This window comes from Triticum urartu, chromosome 7A (genome assembly GCF_056163025.1).
Source record: "Triticum urartu cultivar PI428250 chromosome 7A, HENAU_Tu73, whole genome shotgun sequence".
Taxonomy (NCBI): Eukaryota; Viridiplantae; Streptophyta; class Magnoliopsida; order Poales; family Poaceae; genus Triticum; species Triticum urartu.
Window position 1 is genome coordinate 208785239 of NC_141879.1, and position 15227 is coordinate 208800465.

General features: G+C 42.9%; 2 protein-coding genes across 3 annotated transcripts; one reads left to right on the top strand and one right to left on the bottom strand.

The window, feature by feature from the left end:
- Nucleotides 1-2831: 2831 nt before the first annotated feature.
- LOC125519932 (enhancer of mRNA-decapping protein 4) lies at nucleotides 2832-11653 on the top strand. 2 transcript variants are annotated; one of them, XM_048684709.2, is made up of 14 exons: nucleotides 2832-3728; nucleotides 4792-4841; nucleotides 5057-5213; nucleotides 5294-5512; nucleotides 5937-6065; nucleotides 6420-6957; nucleotides 7052-7300; nucleotides 7382-7902; nucleotides 8982-9341; nucleotides 9412-9531; nucleotides 10102-10272; nucleotides 10417-10575; nucleotides 10770-10895; nucleotides 11115-11653. In XM_048684709.2, the coding sequence occupies exons 1-14, from the start codon at nucleotides 2991-2993 to the stop codon at nucleotides 11421-11423; spliced, it is 3846 nt and encodes a 1281-aa protein (XP_048540666.1). In that variant the 5' UTR covers nucleotides 2832-2990; the 3' UTR covers nucleotides 11424-11653. The 2 variants fall into 2 exon arrangements, with proteins under 2 accessions (XP_048540666.1, XP_048540665.1); XM_048684708.2 differs by having other exon boundaries at nucleotides 7052-7902.
- Nucleotides 11654-12504: 851 nt separating this feature from the next.
- Nucleotides 12505-13211, bottom strand: LOC125519933 (Chaperone DnaJ-domain superfamily protein). The gene has a single exon (XM_048684710.2). It carries the CDS (start codon nucleotides 13052-13054, stop codon nucleotides 12725-12727), a length of 330 nt encoding a protein of 109 aa, XP_048540667.1. The 5' UTR covers nucleotides 13055-13211; the 3' UTR covers nucleotides 12505-12724.
- Nucleotides 13212-15227: the final 2016 nt, after the last annotated feature.

Here is a 15227-nt window from a genome sequence, read left to right on the forward strand (position 1 = left end):
AAAAGAATGTGATGTGACAGAATAAAGTATAGTCAATGCAATGTACTCATATGTACAACTGTATAAATTATTCCGCTTTTACGTGATGAGCCATTCTTCTGAGAAACTACACCTATAAGCATACGTCTTTGTACAGTTTTAGTCTGGTGTTGACAATAAGCCAGGTAACGGGAACATGTAGCACATGGATTTTATCTGGTGTTGACAACAAGCCCGATAATTTTAGTACCATTTCTGTAGGAATGAAAAGACAGCCATTTCTATTTTTCTGTTTTTATAGCACATAATATTACATTCGTGGATGAACCAATCTAGGGAAATCCGATTGCCTCTTTGGTTCCTTTATACTTTTGCTTAAATTTTCAGTAGTTCAGAAAGCAAGTAGTATGATGGTCAACACTGCCTCTTCGACAGAATGTCAGCATGTAGTGCCTTATACCGGTTTGTTTCTAAATTATAGCATTAGGTGTCATCTCTTACAGGTCTTCACAAACTCTCTCAGAAAGGCAAGGTATAACTTCATTTTTCTTTGGTGTTCGCCAGCGCGGCCATAGCGCAGCACAAATCCAACATGGAGAAGTATGTTTTTCTTCACATACCTTGTGGGGTAAAAATGGGTTGTCTTCCTATCAAATGTTGGTTCTTGCCGTCCTTGGGGTTCTGATTTCAAATATTTCCCCCCTTCGGTTCCAGCTGTTCAAGTGACATATATCATGCTCGTGCGAGGCTACATGGTCACATGATGGAAGCAATTTATAGCCGGTAAAATTTGCTCTTGTTGTTTCAAAATTACACTTATTCATACTGAATATAGAGTGTTGTGATTGTGGTGTTGAATTTGCAAAGGTGCAAAAGCAAGAACAAGGAGGCCTATGGCTAATGCTTGCACTCACATTTTTCTCACTGGTTTTCACTCCATACTTGGGTATGTCTTGCTTATGGATAGTGGATCGATCCAATTAAAGACTTGATGATAAATTCTACCATTGTTTGCTTGATTAGTATTTTCTTAGTACAGAGCAAAAGAATGTTGTTTTTTGGTCACCTACAATACAATTTCTTCCTTTAACCTACATATCATTTATTATTCTTCTCTCTGAAACACGAAAAATGCAAAGATTTGCTGAAATTTCAGCTTTGCAAAACCCATGATCCAATCTATTGCTGCCCTTGTCCTTCTAAATAGATAAATACAAGGGATTGAGATGGCTGCTGCAGATGCTTCTTGTCAACATTAGATGATGATTTTGTAAGCGACTATTTTGAAAAATATTTTCTCAGACTACACAGTAGTCTTGTTTTTGAACTGGCTCAGGGGTGTATTTCATATGTGTGCTGGACGCATGAAGTTGCAAGTTTCTTCTTCTTACAAAGGGAAATATCAAGCATTCTTACCAAAGCCTTTGAAAAATAGTCTTGTATGGGACTAAACAAAGATTCATGCTACACCAGTTATCGTGTTCTTTTAGTTGGGTTCATATAGCTTTAAAAAAATAATTTATTTAAATATGTCACACATTTTTTCATGTAAGTATAATTCACAGCACATTATGTAGCTGATGCCACTGATAGATTATTTAGAATGGATATTTTATTTTGAAATGTTGATTTTCGGTTGTTTAGTTTTTTCTTAGAAGACATAAAAGGCATCTGGACTGTAAATTTAGGATCCCATAGTTATTTTTCTATGGAAGAAGACGAGGAAATTCATGTATTATCATTTTGAATTCTATATGTGATTTATCAATTCAAGTCAAATGCAATTAATTATAAACATATGTGAATTTCTTGAGCTTCCAACTTGTTCCTTTTGATTATTATTAGTTGAAACTTAACACTTGTAATGTTGTCTAGAGCTTCAACATTCTCTCGGGAGAGACACAGGCATTGTTAAATTTTCAACATGAAAGAACTTCATTACACTGTCAAAGTTTACTTTATCAAAATAAAGGTAGTTTAATTTGTCTGAATCCTCTCTTTGCAAGATGAAAGATTTAGCTTCTCTCTATCTTTATGTTTCGCTCCAAACGGAAGCTGTGAAAAGACTCCACCAAAATGCATTTTGATTGTCACTTTTAATAAATCAAAATAGCTTGGTGCATACAAATTCAGGAGATCTCCAAGCTTAGAAGCTTGCACCAGCTCGAAAGAACTACAGTAGAAAATTCAGTGCAGCTATAACGTGTTGAGATATTGACACATGAAGGTTACGAAACAATCATCTAGGGTAAAGCGGATCCTTCTGCGGGGGCAGAGCCACAATTGTCGCGTCGGGGCAGCAGCGCCGTTAGCTCGCGTCGGCGACCTGCTCGCCCAACTCCTCTATGGCATCTTCCCGTGACGTTACAAGATGGGGCGACTTAGCTCCATGCAGCATTGGTGCTGGCCGCACCAGCTTCCTGCGGCGCCCCCCTTCGACTGCGTTGTCTCCCTTCAACAGCTCCTATAGAGTAGAAACGAAAACGGACAGTCCCAAGACATAGCCAACAATTTGCCTATAATTTTGAGAGGGGTTATCTACAAAACAAGCTCAAGTGGATGGTCAGAACCATACATGTGATATGCCACCATTCGCTGCCGATCCAATACTCTACATAGCAAGTTTGCAGATTTTCACTGATTATGGATTTTTTGAATAAGTCGCCCAAGAAAAAAATGTGTAGGTATATGATTGGTAACTATAAATGTTCCCCTCTACTTGAATCGATTAGCTATATTGTTCCATGAATAATTTAAATTTTAAAGTATTCATAGTGTTCGAGTAAGTACATATATTAACTGAGACGTGCATTGCACGTACAAGCTTTAGTCATAAGAGGTGGCAGTGACAGCTGCCGTTGCTCCCAAAATCCTCAAACCGCAAAAACCAGGGGAGCATCCTCTGTCTTCCTCCTCTGCCTCCTCCCTCCTCTACGTCTTCCTCCTCCATCCCCTAACTCATCTCAACCCCACTGCAACTACAGATCCACCTCGCCCTCGAGCGGCCTCCCATGGCGTCGCCCTCCGGAAACCCTAATCCCAACCCCAACGTCCCCTTCGAGCTCAGCAGGCTCTTCAAGCCTCCCCCAAACCCTAACCACCCCACAACCGTGCCGACCCCCGCTGGCATCTTCCCGGGCGGCCCGCCCGGCGCGCCGATGGCCACCGGGCCGCCGGGCCCCTACTCCTACCCGCCCGCCACCCCGCCCTTCCACCGCAACCCGTACCTCAACTACCCCACCGATCCCAACGCCGTCCACCTCCCCGTCGCCGCCTTCGCGAACCCTAACCCCACTGGAAACCCTATCCCTAACTCCAACCCCGGCCCCAATCCGGGAGCTCGGCTCATGCAGCTGCTGGGCAACACCGCGCCCACCCACCTCGAGTCCGTGGTGTCCATGCCGCCTACGTCATCGGAGTTCTCTGGCGGCCCGGTGGCGCCGCTGCCAGGGATGCCGTCAGCACCGCCGGCGAGGATGACAAGCACAAGCAGCAAGATGCCCCGGGGCAGGCTGCTGGGACCGGGGGACAGGGCCGTGCACGACGTGGACTCGCGGCTGCCAGGGGAGGCGCAGCCACCGCAGCTGGAAGTGACGCCCATCACCAAGTACACCTCGGACCCGGGGTTGGTGCTGGGCCGGCAGATCGCTGTAAACCGAACGTACATCGTGTACGGCCTCAAGCTTGGCAACATCCGCGTGCTCAACATCAACACCGCACTCCGCTCGCTCCTTCGTGGGCACACACAGGTATGTCTTCTGTAGACTGATCGTACCAATAACCTTTTGCTGTTGAGTAGTTTATATGCTCAAGTGCCTTGTTGGAGCCCGTGATGTTAGTGCAGACTTGTTGCTCTATGCATGAGCTCCCTATAAGCATTAATTTGTGTGGCGAGGAAATGGTGTGATGCTATGGTGTAGACTATGCCTCAATCATAAATTCATTTCCAATGATGGGATGCATGGAAATTGATTGGTATAAACTAGATACAGATTAGGCTGGTCATAGTGGGAGTAACTTAGCAAGTAACATAGCGCATTCCAAGACAAGTTTGCTTATGTGGCATCTAGTTAATGAGGAGAGATGTGTTTGGAGTAACATAATATGTTATTGTAACATAACGCAAACCAAAGCAAAATGAGTCTATAATGTAATAAATGCAATCATCTATGATACTACTTGTATGTTACTTTGCACTATGAAGGTAGTAACAAAGACTAGTGTCATATGCATGACACTAGTCTAAGTTACTCCCCGCTATGAGCAGCCTTAGTTCACCTGAAAAAGTGAAGTGTTGCATGGTGTATATACACAAAACATGCAATCTCAAAGTACGAACTCATGCTGGATCTAGTGTTGTTCCCTACGTACTGGGGGCAGCAAATCTGGACTCTTATATTGCATATGATGACAGTCATATTCCAGTCTGAGGTCTTGACTACTAACTATTAACTAAATATGGGTGGAATATTTATTGGAAGGTTATGTTGTCAAGTGAAATAATATGGTGCTACGTGCAGCAGAAATCCAAAGGGAATAGCTAATATGCTTGCTGCATAAGCCAGGTTCAGGTTATTAATGACTAGTCATATTTATAGTCCACTGGAATTAATTCTTCTTTCTCATACTGACGGGGTCCATTTGTCATCGGTTATCGTACTTATATAATATGAGCTGTACATATCTGATTTTCAGCGCCAATTTTTTCTTAGTTCTGTATTTGTCTTGTTTCACGAGGTAATGTTGATTTTAGTTCGCATGAAGGTACAATTCTTTATTATATTTAGCGTGGCCTTATTTTGTTTGCTGCAGAGGGTGACGGACATGGCTTTCTTTGCAGAAGATGTCCATCGTTTAGCAAGGTACTTCTATCGATATATGGGACCTTCTGGATGCCTTTTCTTATAATTTTAGGGTAGCTCTGTTGGGTACCTTTGCTACTGTGCCATCATTTTATCGGATGGTGCTCACCTGACAGAAGGGTGTAGTGCCCTCCAGTTATTACACACCATAGCTGGTTTCATCACTAATCCTTCTCTTTCACACACAATTAATATTTTGTTTTTCTTCTTGACAGTGCAAGCGTAGATGGGCGTATATATGTATGGAAGATTGACGAGGGACCCGATGAGGAAAATAAACCACAAATCACAGGAAAGATTGAAATGGCCATCCAGATAGTAGGAGATGCTGGAACTTACCATCCGAGAATATGTTGGCACTCCCATAAGCAAGTAGAGCCTCATCTATACCACCTGTCGCTTTTGGTGTCTTGACTGGTTTTCTGTTAATGATTTATGCACTCATCTTGCAGGAAATTCTGTTTGTTGGAATAGGGAACTGTGTCTTAAAAATAGACACAACAAAAGTGGGAAGAGGAAGAGACTTCAGTAAAGAAGAGCCTCTTAAATGTTCACTTGATAAGCTCATTGATGGTGTGCACTTGGTTGGTAAACATGACGGGGATGTCACAGATCTGTCCTTATCTCAATGGATGACTACCCGTCTGGCTTCAGCATCAAAAGATGGCACGGTTTGTACAAGATATCCTGTTATTGGTTAGGAAACCTATACTTCATGATAGGCAATAGCACAGGAAATAAATGGTTGGCAAAGCAAATGATCCTGAACATCCCGCTTAAGCTTCAGTTCCATTGCACATTCAAGTTCAGATTTGTTTCGATTTAATTTATAGTGTCTAAAATGTTTGAATATGCTGTCCAGCTCCACTGTGAGCTGTATGCAACTAATGCATGCTAGGACTGCTGATCTTAGTTCAGTTAATTTTTTGTTATCCTGCTAGACATGGGCAAAAATGCCATTCTCGTAGAAGTTTCTTCTTTTGTGATGGGTGATCTGGGAATAACCTACCTGTTCTTTTGTTGGCACCATGTGACCAAAAGATACTCTCTGAATCTGTAGATGCAGTTTATGATGTGTACTGTTTATTTTGGCAGGTAAAAATCTGGGATGATCGCAGGACAGTGCCTTTATCTGTGATGAAACCGCATGATGGTAAAGCTGTTTATTCGGTTTCTTTCCTTACAGCACCAGAGCAACCAAATCATATAAATCTCGTTACAGCGGTATGCATTCTTCTACCTTTTCACATTCTAACTATATTTGCTGTCATCTTTAATCACCCTCAGCAGCATGTTATTCTGTAAACAATGAATAACCACAACACAGTTGCCCAGTTCATATAGGATTGATTGAAGTCTCACCATGCTTAAACATCATGGCAGTGCCTGAAAACTGGAGTTAAATAGTGCAGAATTGATCACTGTTTCCTAATTATAGTTTGCATAGGTTTTCCTGTTATCAGTATGTCATTATGATAAACAATGCATGGACACTCTTGCAAACTTGGAAATTAATCTTTCATATGCCTTCATTTAGCATAATTCTTTCATGGTGTTAACTTTTGTGAAATATCGCAGGGGCCTCTCAACCGAGAAGTAAAAATCTGGGCTTCCTCTGATAAGGAAGGTTGGTTGTTGCCAAGTGAATCTGAGACTTGGAGATGCACTCAAACTCTGGAACTTGTGAGTTCTCTGGAAAATAGGTTTGAGGAAGCATTTTTCAACCAAGTAGCAGTGTTGCCACAAGCTAGCCTTATTTTGCTTGCGAATGCCAAAAAGAACGCTATATATGCTATCCATGTTGAGTATGGTCCAGATCCTGCTTCTACTCGTCTGGACTATATAGCAGATTTCACAGTTGCAATGCCTATTTTAAGTCTGACGGGAACACATGAAAGCCAGCCTGATGGTGAACATGTAGTACAAGTCTATTGTGTCCAGACAATGGCTATCCAGCAGTATGGATTGGAGTTATTACTCTGTTTGCCTCCTACAGCTGATAACGCTGGGCTTGGTAGGGATCTGGCTATTTCCCATGTATATGAGAGACCTCTAGAAGTGGCATCAGTGGAGTCATCAACAGAAACTAAACCACTGAGTGATCATCAGGGAACAGGTAACACAATAGTAACTTAACACCCTATTGCTTCAGTTAATTCACACTCTTGATGTTGGTATTAAAATTTCATCCCCATTGTCTGTGTACACAGAAGCTGATACTGCTACTCATGTTTCATCCCCAACTCCTTCATCAAACATGGATAATGCTGGATCTTATGCAGAAGCTGTCTTGAGAAGAGAAGCTTCAAGAGGCCCATCTCTTGGTGATCATGATGGGGACAAGTCATCTTTTGATTATTCAAAGAAAAGGATGGATTCTGATGGTACAAGTGGGCAAGGAGCATTTGATAGGAAGGATTGCTTTGGGAATGAAGAGCCAAGAGGTGGCCAGGTTGATGGTACAGTTTCAGATCCTCATCCCACGTTTAAGGTCGGAGTGAATGCCACACACTTGATTACCCCATCTGAAATTATTTCAGGTGTGCTCCCATCTGCTGAATCGACTGCTAATGGCAGCCCACAGAATGTAGAAATGGAGTCAAAACTTGTGGCTGAGAAAAAAGCAGATCAAAATATTGGATTTGAGGATGTTAAGGAGACCCAAATTGTTCAAGAGAAAATGGAGAGACTTAACATGTCTTCAGAGCAAACTGTAGAGACAATTAGTGAACGCTCGGTAACAACTGACAAGTACAGTGTGGAAGATTCACAGAGATCAGACCCCACACTTCTGAAACAACATTCTGGTGCTCGGGATGGAAATCTTCCAAGAAGAACAGCTGAAGCTACTGAAAACATCAATGGCTCTTCGTCAAGGAACTTGCAGTTACCCTCAGCTACCAAAGAGGAGAAAGTTCTGCATCCTCAGGTGTCTGGGCAGATGTCTCCTCTTACAAGCACCTTCAACTCTACTGATTCATCACATGAACATCCAAGCAATACAAACCCTGCCATTGATTCTGTCCCGCAAGTAGCTGCCATTCAAGGAACATTGCAACAGGTGATTCAATAGAAGTTTCTCTCCCTTAGTGCTGAAACTTGTCTGACATTATTCGGTGCTGGTAGACTTCAAATGATTTACATCGAAATAGTTGCTAGAAAATGTGCTAAGACTGCAGCCCAGTTAAACATGAACATTTGTTAGATAAATTGAGTTGTGGTTGATCAAAATTTATAGCCGATTTATCAGTTCATCCCCTTTGTTTTGATGGTTGAAGTAATTAAAACAGCTGTAACTTAGGTGTCAGCTTGGCTTTTGTTTAGTTAAAAGAATGAAATTGTCACTCACCATTACGTAAAAGGAAATGCCAGTTCTTTCATGTGAGCCGGAATAAGTAATAAGCCTGAAATTGAGATTCTAACCTGTGATTGTGCATTGCGCATCATTCCTGATCCGCATATTGAACTTTAGAGTTGGAAATAGATCATGGGGTGATCTACTTCTGAGGACTGCTGCTCTCTAACTGCTTGTTAAAATGCCTTTGGACAATGCCAATGCATGTTGCTTGAATACAGCAGCATACAGTTAATGTTGTAAATCACCCGCAAAAAAAATGTTGTAAAACATCCTGGTTGTATGGTGAAAATTCTACTCCCTCCCTTCCAAATTAATTGAAGTTCTAGCTTCGTCCTAAGTAACTTTATTAAGTTTGACCAAGTATATAGAAAAATGTGCTAATATTTACAAAGTCAAATATATAGAGTATGAAATATATTTTAAGGCAAATTTAATGAAACTAATTGGTGCTGTAGATGCTCGTATATTTTTTCTGTAGTCTTGGTGAAATTTTAAAATTTTTGACTTAGGGCAAAGCTAGAACTTCCAAGTAATTTGGAATTGAGGGATTAGTTTCCAAGCAAGCGACTGTGCATCATATTAACCTCTAATCTTGATTGCACTGTCCTAGTTTTCTATAATTTCTGAAATATTCTTGTGTTCATGTTGTTCCATAATATGAAAGTATTTTTTGTTACTTGATGCCATGGAAGCATGACATAATTTATCTTGCACAAAGACAGTCTTAAATTTTAGTTCTGATACAAGGCATTACGATATTGACAATGCCTGTGCCATTGCAGCTTATGGCAATGCATACTGACATGCAAAAGCAGCTGAACGCAATTGTGTCTGCTCCTATTGCAAAGGAGGGCAAAAGGATCGAGACATCACTCGGGCGTAATATTGAGAAGTCCATAAAGGCTAATGTTGATGCCATGTGGGCTCGTATCCAGGAGGAAAATGCAAGGCATGAAAAGGTTGAAAGAGAGCGAATGCAGCAGATTTCTACTCTAATCACAACTTCTGTAAACAAGGACATTCCTGCTATACTGGAGAAATCATTAAAGAGAGAAATATCGTTGTTGGGACCCACCATTGCAAGAACAACAACACCTATCATTGAGAAGTCCTTGTCTTCTGCTGTTTCGGATTCGCTTCAGGTTGGGGCTATTCTTGTTGTTCCCTATATTGTGATTTCCCTCATATTTCTCATCAATTTTTCCGTTTCAGAAAGTTCTTGGGGAAAAGGTTGCAAATCAGCTGGATAAGTCCATAAGTACGAAACTTGAAGCTACTGTTGCTAAGCAGATCCAAACACAGTTCCATACATCTGCCAAGCAGGCACTTCAGGTATGTATCTTTGGCGCGTATATAGTCCTTGTAGATCATTAGCAGCAAAGCTCTTAATTTCAAATGGAACATTGTAAGCATGATTTGTTTGTGCCAACTTGATTTGTTTTTTCACAGTTATTATGTTTCGTATGCATTACATATTTAGAATTGAATGGCTGCTGGAACGAACCTATCCTTGCATGGGATTGTGCACGTTGGAGTTGTTTTTAGGTGTTCTTTAGGAAGATCATATGGGTAGGTGATGTATAAGAATAAGATAATGAAACATTGTATTTTGTGAGCAGATTTGTCGCATAGTGCCATGTAGCATGGGCATATCTCGTAGGCACACATCAATTCACTCCAAATACTGTACCATGCTAATTTAGTCAGCCAAGCACCTTGTAATTTACTATTTTGGCAACCAAACAAAATCTTGCATATCCAACCCCAACTTCTATAACTGTACATACAAAATGAGATTCCATTGGGTCACCAAGCAACTCACTACATATCTGGATTGGGTTATTACCATGGATGATCATTTTGTCAGCATTGATATATTGCTTCTTAATTTGGGCCCTGCAGGATGCTTTACGGTCAAGCTTTGAGTCATCAATTATCCCAGCATTTGAACAATCTTGTAAGACAATGTTTGAGCAAGTGGATGGTGCATTCCAGAAGGGCATGTCTGAGCATGGTACTGCTATCCAGCAGCAGGTCGCAGCAGCACATAGTCCATTGGCACAGACTTTAAGGGTAAGGCTTGCAAGTCTTTCATTTTGTTCTTATTACATGCAGTGCCAGAGGCCATAAATATGAAGACACAAGCTGGATATATTATACAGTTTTCCCATATGCTGAGTAATGCTCATACTTTCTTTCTCATTTGATTTTTTTCAGGAAACAATCAATTCAGCATCATCAATTACCCAGGGTCTTACATCAGAGTTACTTGATGGTCAGCGCAAGCTTTTGGCACTAGTTGCATCAGGGAACCCAATATCACATAATACTAGTGCTTTGCAGCCCATCAACGGACCAATACCCAATCTCCCTGAGGTACTAAATACTAAATTTTCCACTCTAGTGGTCTACCTATTTGCTCTATCAGACTGTTTCCATCCTTGGCCTTCTGTACGATTGAATACGTGGGATATAGTCTTAACCCCCCACCCCACCACAGTTCATTTGTGTGTTTTCTGAATAATGAAAACATCAAGCATTTGGTTTACTGGTTGTAATTGCTGTTTTAGGCTGATGTTCCACTGGACCCGATGAAGGAGCTAACCAGACTATTATCTGAGCAAAAGTTTGATGAGGCGTTTACGATGGCTCTTCAAAGAAGTGACGTCTCCATGGTATCTTGGTTGTGCTCTCAGGTATTGGCCACACTTAATTTTTTTAAGTAGTTGGCCTGTTCCCCATTTTCTTGAGCAAATCAAGAGATGTATAGAGACATACAAACTTGCATCTCATAGTTAGTTCATCTCATGAACCCATGCTTTCGTTACACCACGGAGAAACACTTTGATCAGGCTATGCAACCTTTTAACTAGCATATATGTGTAAGTGTGGATACCTGATACCCTTTCTGGCAGGTTGATTTGCAAGGTCTGTGTAGACTGAACCCCGTTCCTCTGAACCAAGGGGTCCTTCTGGCCCTTTTCCAGCAACTGGCATGCGACATAGCCAACGACACACCTCTGAAGCTTCAATGGATGACAGCGGTCGCCATGGCAATCCAACCAACCCATCAGATGATTGCAGCGCATGTGAGGCCAATATTTGAGCAAGTCTATGGCGTCTTGGCCCGCCAACAGTCGGTACCAGGAACCAGCCCACTGGAAGCGAACAACATCCGCCTAATGATGCATGTAATCAACTCGGTGATGATGACCCACAAGTGAGATGATAGGGCGCATTCTGTAGCCGCTGTAAGTTTGAACCACCATATGATCTATTTGTGAGCCCGTGTACAGAGGGAATTTTGAGAAGTGGCTCTTGAACCGGCAATGTGGCAGTGATACCATACCCCTACCTAGAAGGTGTTGTAAATTGGTTATGTTCGTGTCCGTACTTATGGCGCCTACCACCTTGTTTGGTGGAGCGCTTTAGCTCGTTACTTGCATTCCTTGCACATGCGTTGAGATGTTTGTGGCCACCGTGCCAGTGTCGTGTGTGAATCCTGGCGCCGACGATGGCAGTTTAAACGTTCTGGTGTGAACCATGGAGCTGCCGCGGCACCGACGATGTCAGTTTGTTTATTTTTCGGAGAGAGTTGGAGTTGGAACATGCGAAAGTTTTGATGCGTCCTCAGCGCGCTGGTTCTGTGTCGGCCAATGGAAGAAAGAAGGGCCGTGCTAACGTCTGATCTACACAGGACAGTGTAATCTAGTTAGTGTTGAAAACATTCTTATATTATGAAACGCATGGAGCAGTACATAAGACGTATTAGTGTCAGAAACACTCTTATATTATGGGACGAAATAAGTAATACTCCCTTCGTTTGAAAATACTTTTCATCAAAATGAATAAAAAAAAATGTATTCTAAATACATCTCTTTTTATCCATTTTAATGACAAGTGAGTAGGTCAGGATGAAGGGAGTAGGTCAGGATGCAAAAATGTCGGTCGTGTAGTACTTTGGGTTTGCTCGTGTTGGAATCAGGAATCCTTGTTTCCTGGCCTGGCAACCCAGGGAACGTCCATCTCTTTTTGACACCGAAGGCTTATCAGTTACTATCACATTTTTTCTGCGGGAAGTTATTCTTTCACTGGAAATCTGTATTCTGAACTGTGCCTGAAATGGAAAGAAAATACCGATTTATACCTGTTAAAACGTAGCATGGTCTCTTAACGTCAGATTTACAAGATTTTCGAAAACAATCTTCTGTAAGACAGGGCATAGAACGAAAGCCAGCGCACAGTCTATTTCGAGTCTGGGATTCTAAAACACCTGAAGCCAAAATATATTGAGAGAAAAGCAGCTGAACAGTAGTAGCAAGCTTGAATATATATTTACAAAAGCTACACCACCAGGACCAAAAAGTGGCTCCGCAAAAAAAAGGACCAAAAAGTGGGGCCGGCTGCATAGAGGGACCGACGGCTGGGCCCACACCACAATCTTTCCAATAAACAGCACTAACTACGCCGAGGACACCAACACAGCTCATCCACGTTCATGGGAGTTGGGAGATCATGGCCTGAATCACCAGCACTGGTCCGTCTCCCACCTCCGCACCCGCATCACGCCGCCGGCGCCCCCGCCGCGGAACACCCCGAGCGAGCTGTCGTAGCGCGCCCTGGCGGCCGGGTCGGACAGCGTCTCGTACGCCCTCCGGATCTCCAGGAACGCCTCGGGACCCCCGCGGCCGCAGGAGGCGACGTCGGGGTGGAGGCGCTTGGCCATGGAGCGGTACGCGGTCCTGATCTCCACCTGCGTCGCCGCGCGGCCCACGCGCAGCGCTTCGTAGAGCGAGCCCGCCGCCGGCCTCGCCGCGGCCACCATCGGCGGCGCCAGAGGCACTGCTCCCGCCATTGGCTAGATGTTCGGCTTGGTCGGGGTCGAGTTGCGAGTTGGGGGATCGAGTGGGCTGGGAGTTCAACGCTTCAACTTGGAGCGCGAGGGGAGCTGAAGCTTGTGATTATGAAGGGCTCATGCATGCCAGCGTTTCGGGATAGGTTTGGATGTAGGTGGCGGGGAGGTGGGGACATGACATCGATCACTCACTTAGGTTGGGGATGGGACGTCACTGTCGAGTGTCGACTGTCGTCTAGAAGGAAGGCGGGAATGGATTTCCGTTGGTGTCGCACATTGGATCGGCCGGTTCTGTGGCGCCGTCGCTGTGGGCCCTGCCTTCTAGAACGGCATCATCACTCTAGCCTGCCAATACTGATCTGATCTACATCCAGCAAGGATGTAGTACAGTTTTCAACTTCCTACTCCTAGAATGTGATTTCTTTGTTCATACTTCCTTCATTCCGAATTACTTGTCGCAGGTATGGATGTATCTAGATGTATTTTAGTTCTAGATACATCCATTTCTGCGCGAGTAACTTGAAACGAAGGGAGTAGTTATTTTTGAATTTAGTTAGTTTTTTATTAAGTTCTACTACTAAGCTATTAACACAGACGACATTACTTCCATTGGTTAGACCGATCAGTTTTATTTTTTTAAACTCTTAGACCCATCAGTCTTGCTACGCGTAAGATTTGGTATATCCTTCATTCATTGGGAGAGGAGCCGGTCGGTGGCGTTTGCGTGTTTTGACGTCAGTGAGAGGTTCAGAGTGAGATGCCAGGGCGATGGGCCTTGGGTGGCGGGCTACTCGGTATGCTCTCCGGCTGGTATCAAGGTGGCGGTGGTGGCTGTGCTTCTTCATCATGTGGACGACGAGAGGTGTGACGGTTGATGACTTTGGCACCTTCTCTGTTTTGCTGGGAAGGGGTCTAGATCTAATTTTAGAGGTCTCGGCTTCGTCATGCCGGCTGACTGTGTTGCTCCTTCGCGGCATGGGAAAGCAACCAGACGAAAGCTTTGCGTTGACGCCGATGATGACGGCGCCACCGCTCTTCTCTTGATGACGTTGTCGTAATTTCACTGTCCTATTACGGTTTCAGGTGAAAATCTTTGTTCATTCCATCGAACGCGGCAACAACAATGGATTGCGCCGTTTCCCTCTCGAGGGCATGGCCGTGGAACCCAGTTTTTGTTTTTCTATGTTCTGCTTCTCATCATCATATATCCTTCGTCCGTGTATTATGTTGGTATTTTATCTATAAAAAGCGGGATGGAAGCCCTTCTAGTGGTTTGCACTAGTTTTATATGGCTAAGGATGGATGGAAATGCCACCTCAACAACTAACGTACGGCGTCAAGTCCTTTGCTTGCTTCATGGTCATGCCCTGCATGTTAGTTGTTGTGATCAGATGTAGAGGGTCCCACCAGGACGCTTTGTGTTTTGAGCCATGGGGCCCACCTTCTAGAAGATAAGGGAGATTCCCTAGAACAAGATCTTTTGTAGCTGAAGATTTATGTGAAAATACAACCGTAAACATGCGTGCATATGTGTCCGAACTGAAAAGAAAAAAATAATAAAATAGTAAAAAAAGTCAGATACTTTTTGCAACAAATATGGTCTACTGTTATACTCATGTATAAAGTTTCACGAGAAAAAGAGTTCCGTGGCATATTCTGGACAGAAATAAAACAAATTAATACTTACATAACCTATACACGTTTTTTTTTTTGCGAATGAACCTATACACATTTACATAGCTGCAATTTGCTTTGCTAAGAAGTCCCCATAAGTTATTTTGTCGCGAAACTTTATACGCGAGTATAACACTAGACCATGTTTGTTGCAAAAAGATAATCAAAATAATTTATGTTTTCATTCTTTTTGTGCTAAATCTAGTTCATGTAGACCCAAGTTTAAAAATCCACACCGAAGATTTATGTGCTCTATAAAAAAAGCACGCATTACACATATGCTCTAGCACACAAATCGTTTTGGTCCAAGTTTTATGGGTTCCATACTAGAGTACAAGAGCTCGTTCTTACTCGTGCATGACTGCGAAGCTGCCCGAAAGGTAGCAAGCATTTTCAATGCCACATTGTGTGCACATGTGATGGGATCAAACAAGCACCGGAATCTTTACTACACGATTTATTATTCCAGACTGGCGTGAAATATCAGTGAACAAATTCC

Bases quoted from the DNA above. Each gene is read 5' to 3' on its own strand.
- LOC125519932 (XM_048684708.2), top strand. From the start codon at position 2,991: ATGGCGTCGCCCTCCGGAAACCCTAATCCCAACCCCAACGTCCCCTTC. The intron at 9,342-9,411 runs GTTGGGGCTATT...TTTCCGTTTCAG, and splicing joins CTGTTTCGGATTCGCTTCAG to AAAGTTCTTGGGGAAAAGGT. The intron at 9,532-10,101 runs GTATGTATCTTT...TGGGCCCTGCAG, and splicing joins CTGCCAAGCAGGCACTTCAG to GATGCTTTACGGTCAAGCTT.
- LOC125519933 (XM_048684710.2), bottom strand. From the start codon at position 13,054: ATGGCGGGAGCAGTGCCTCTGGCGCCGCCGATGGTGGCCGCGGCGAGG.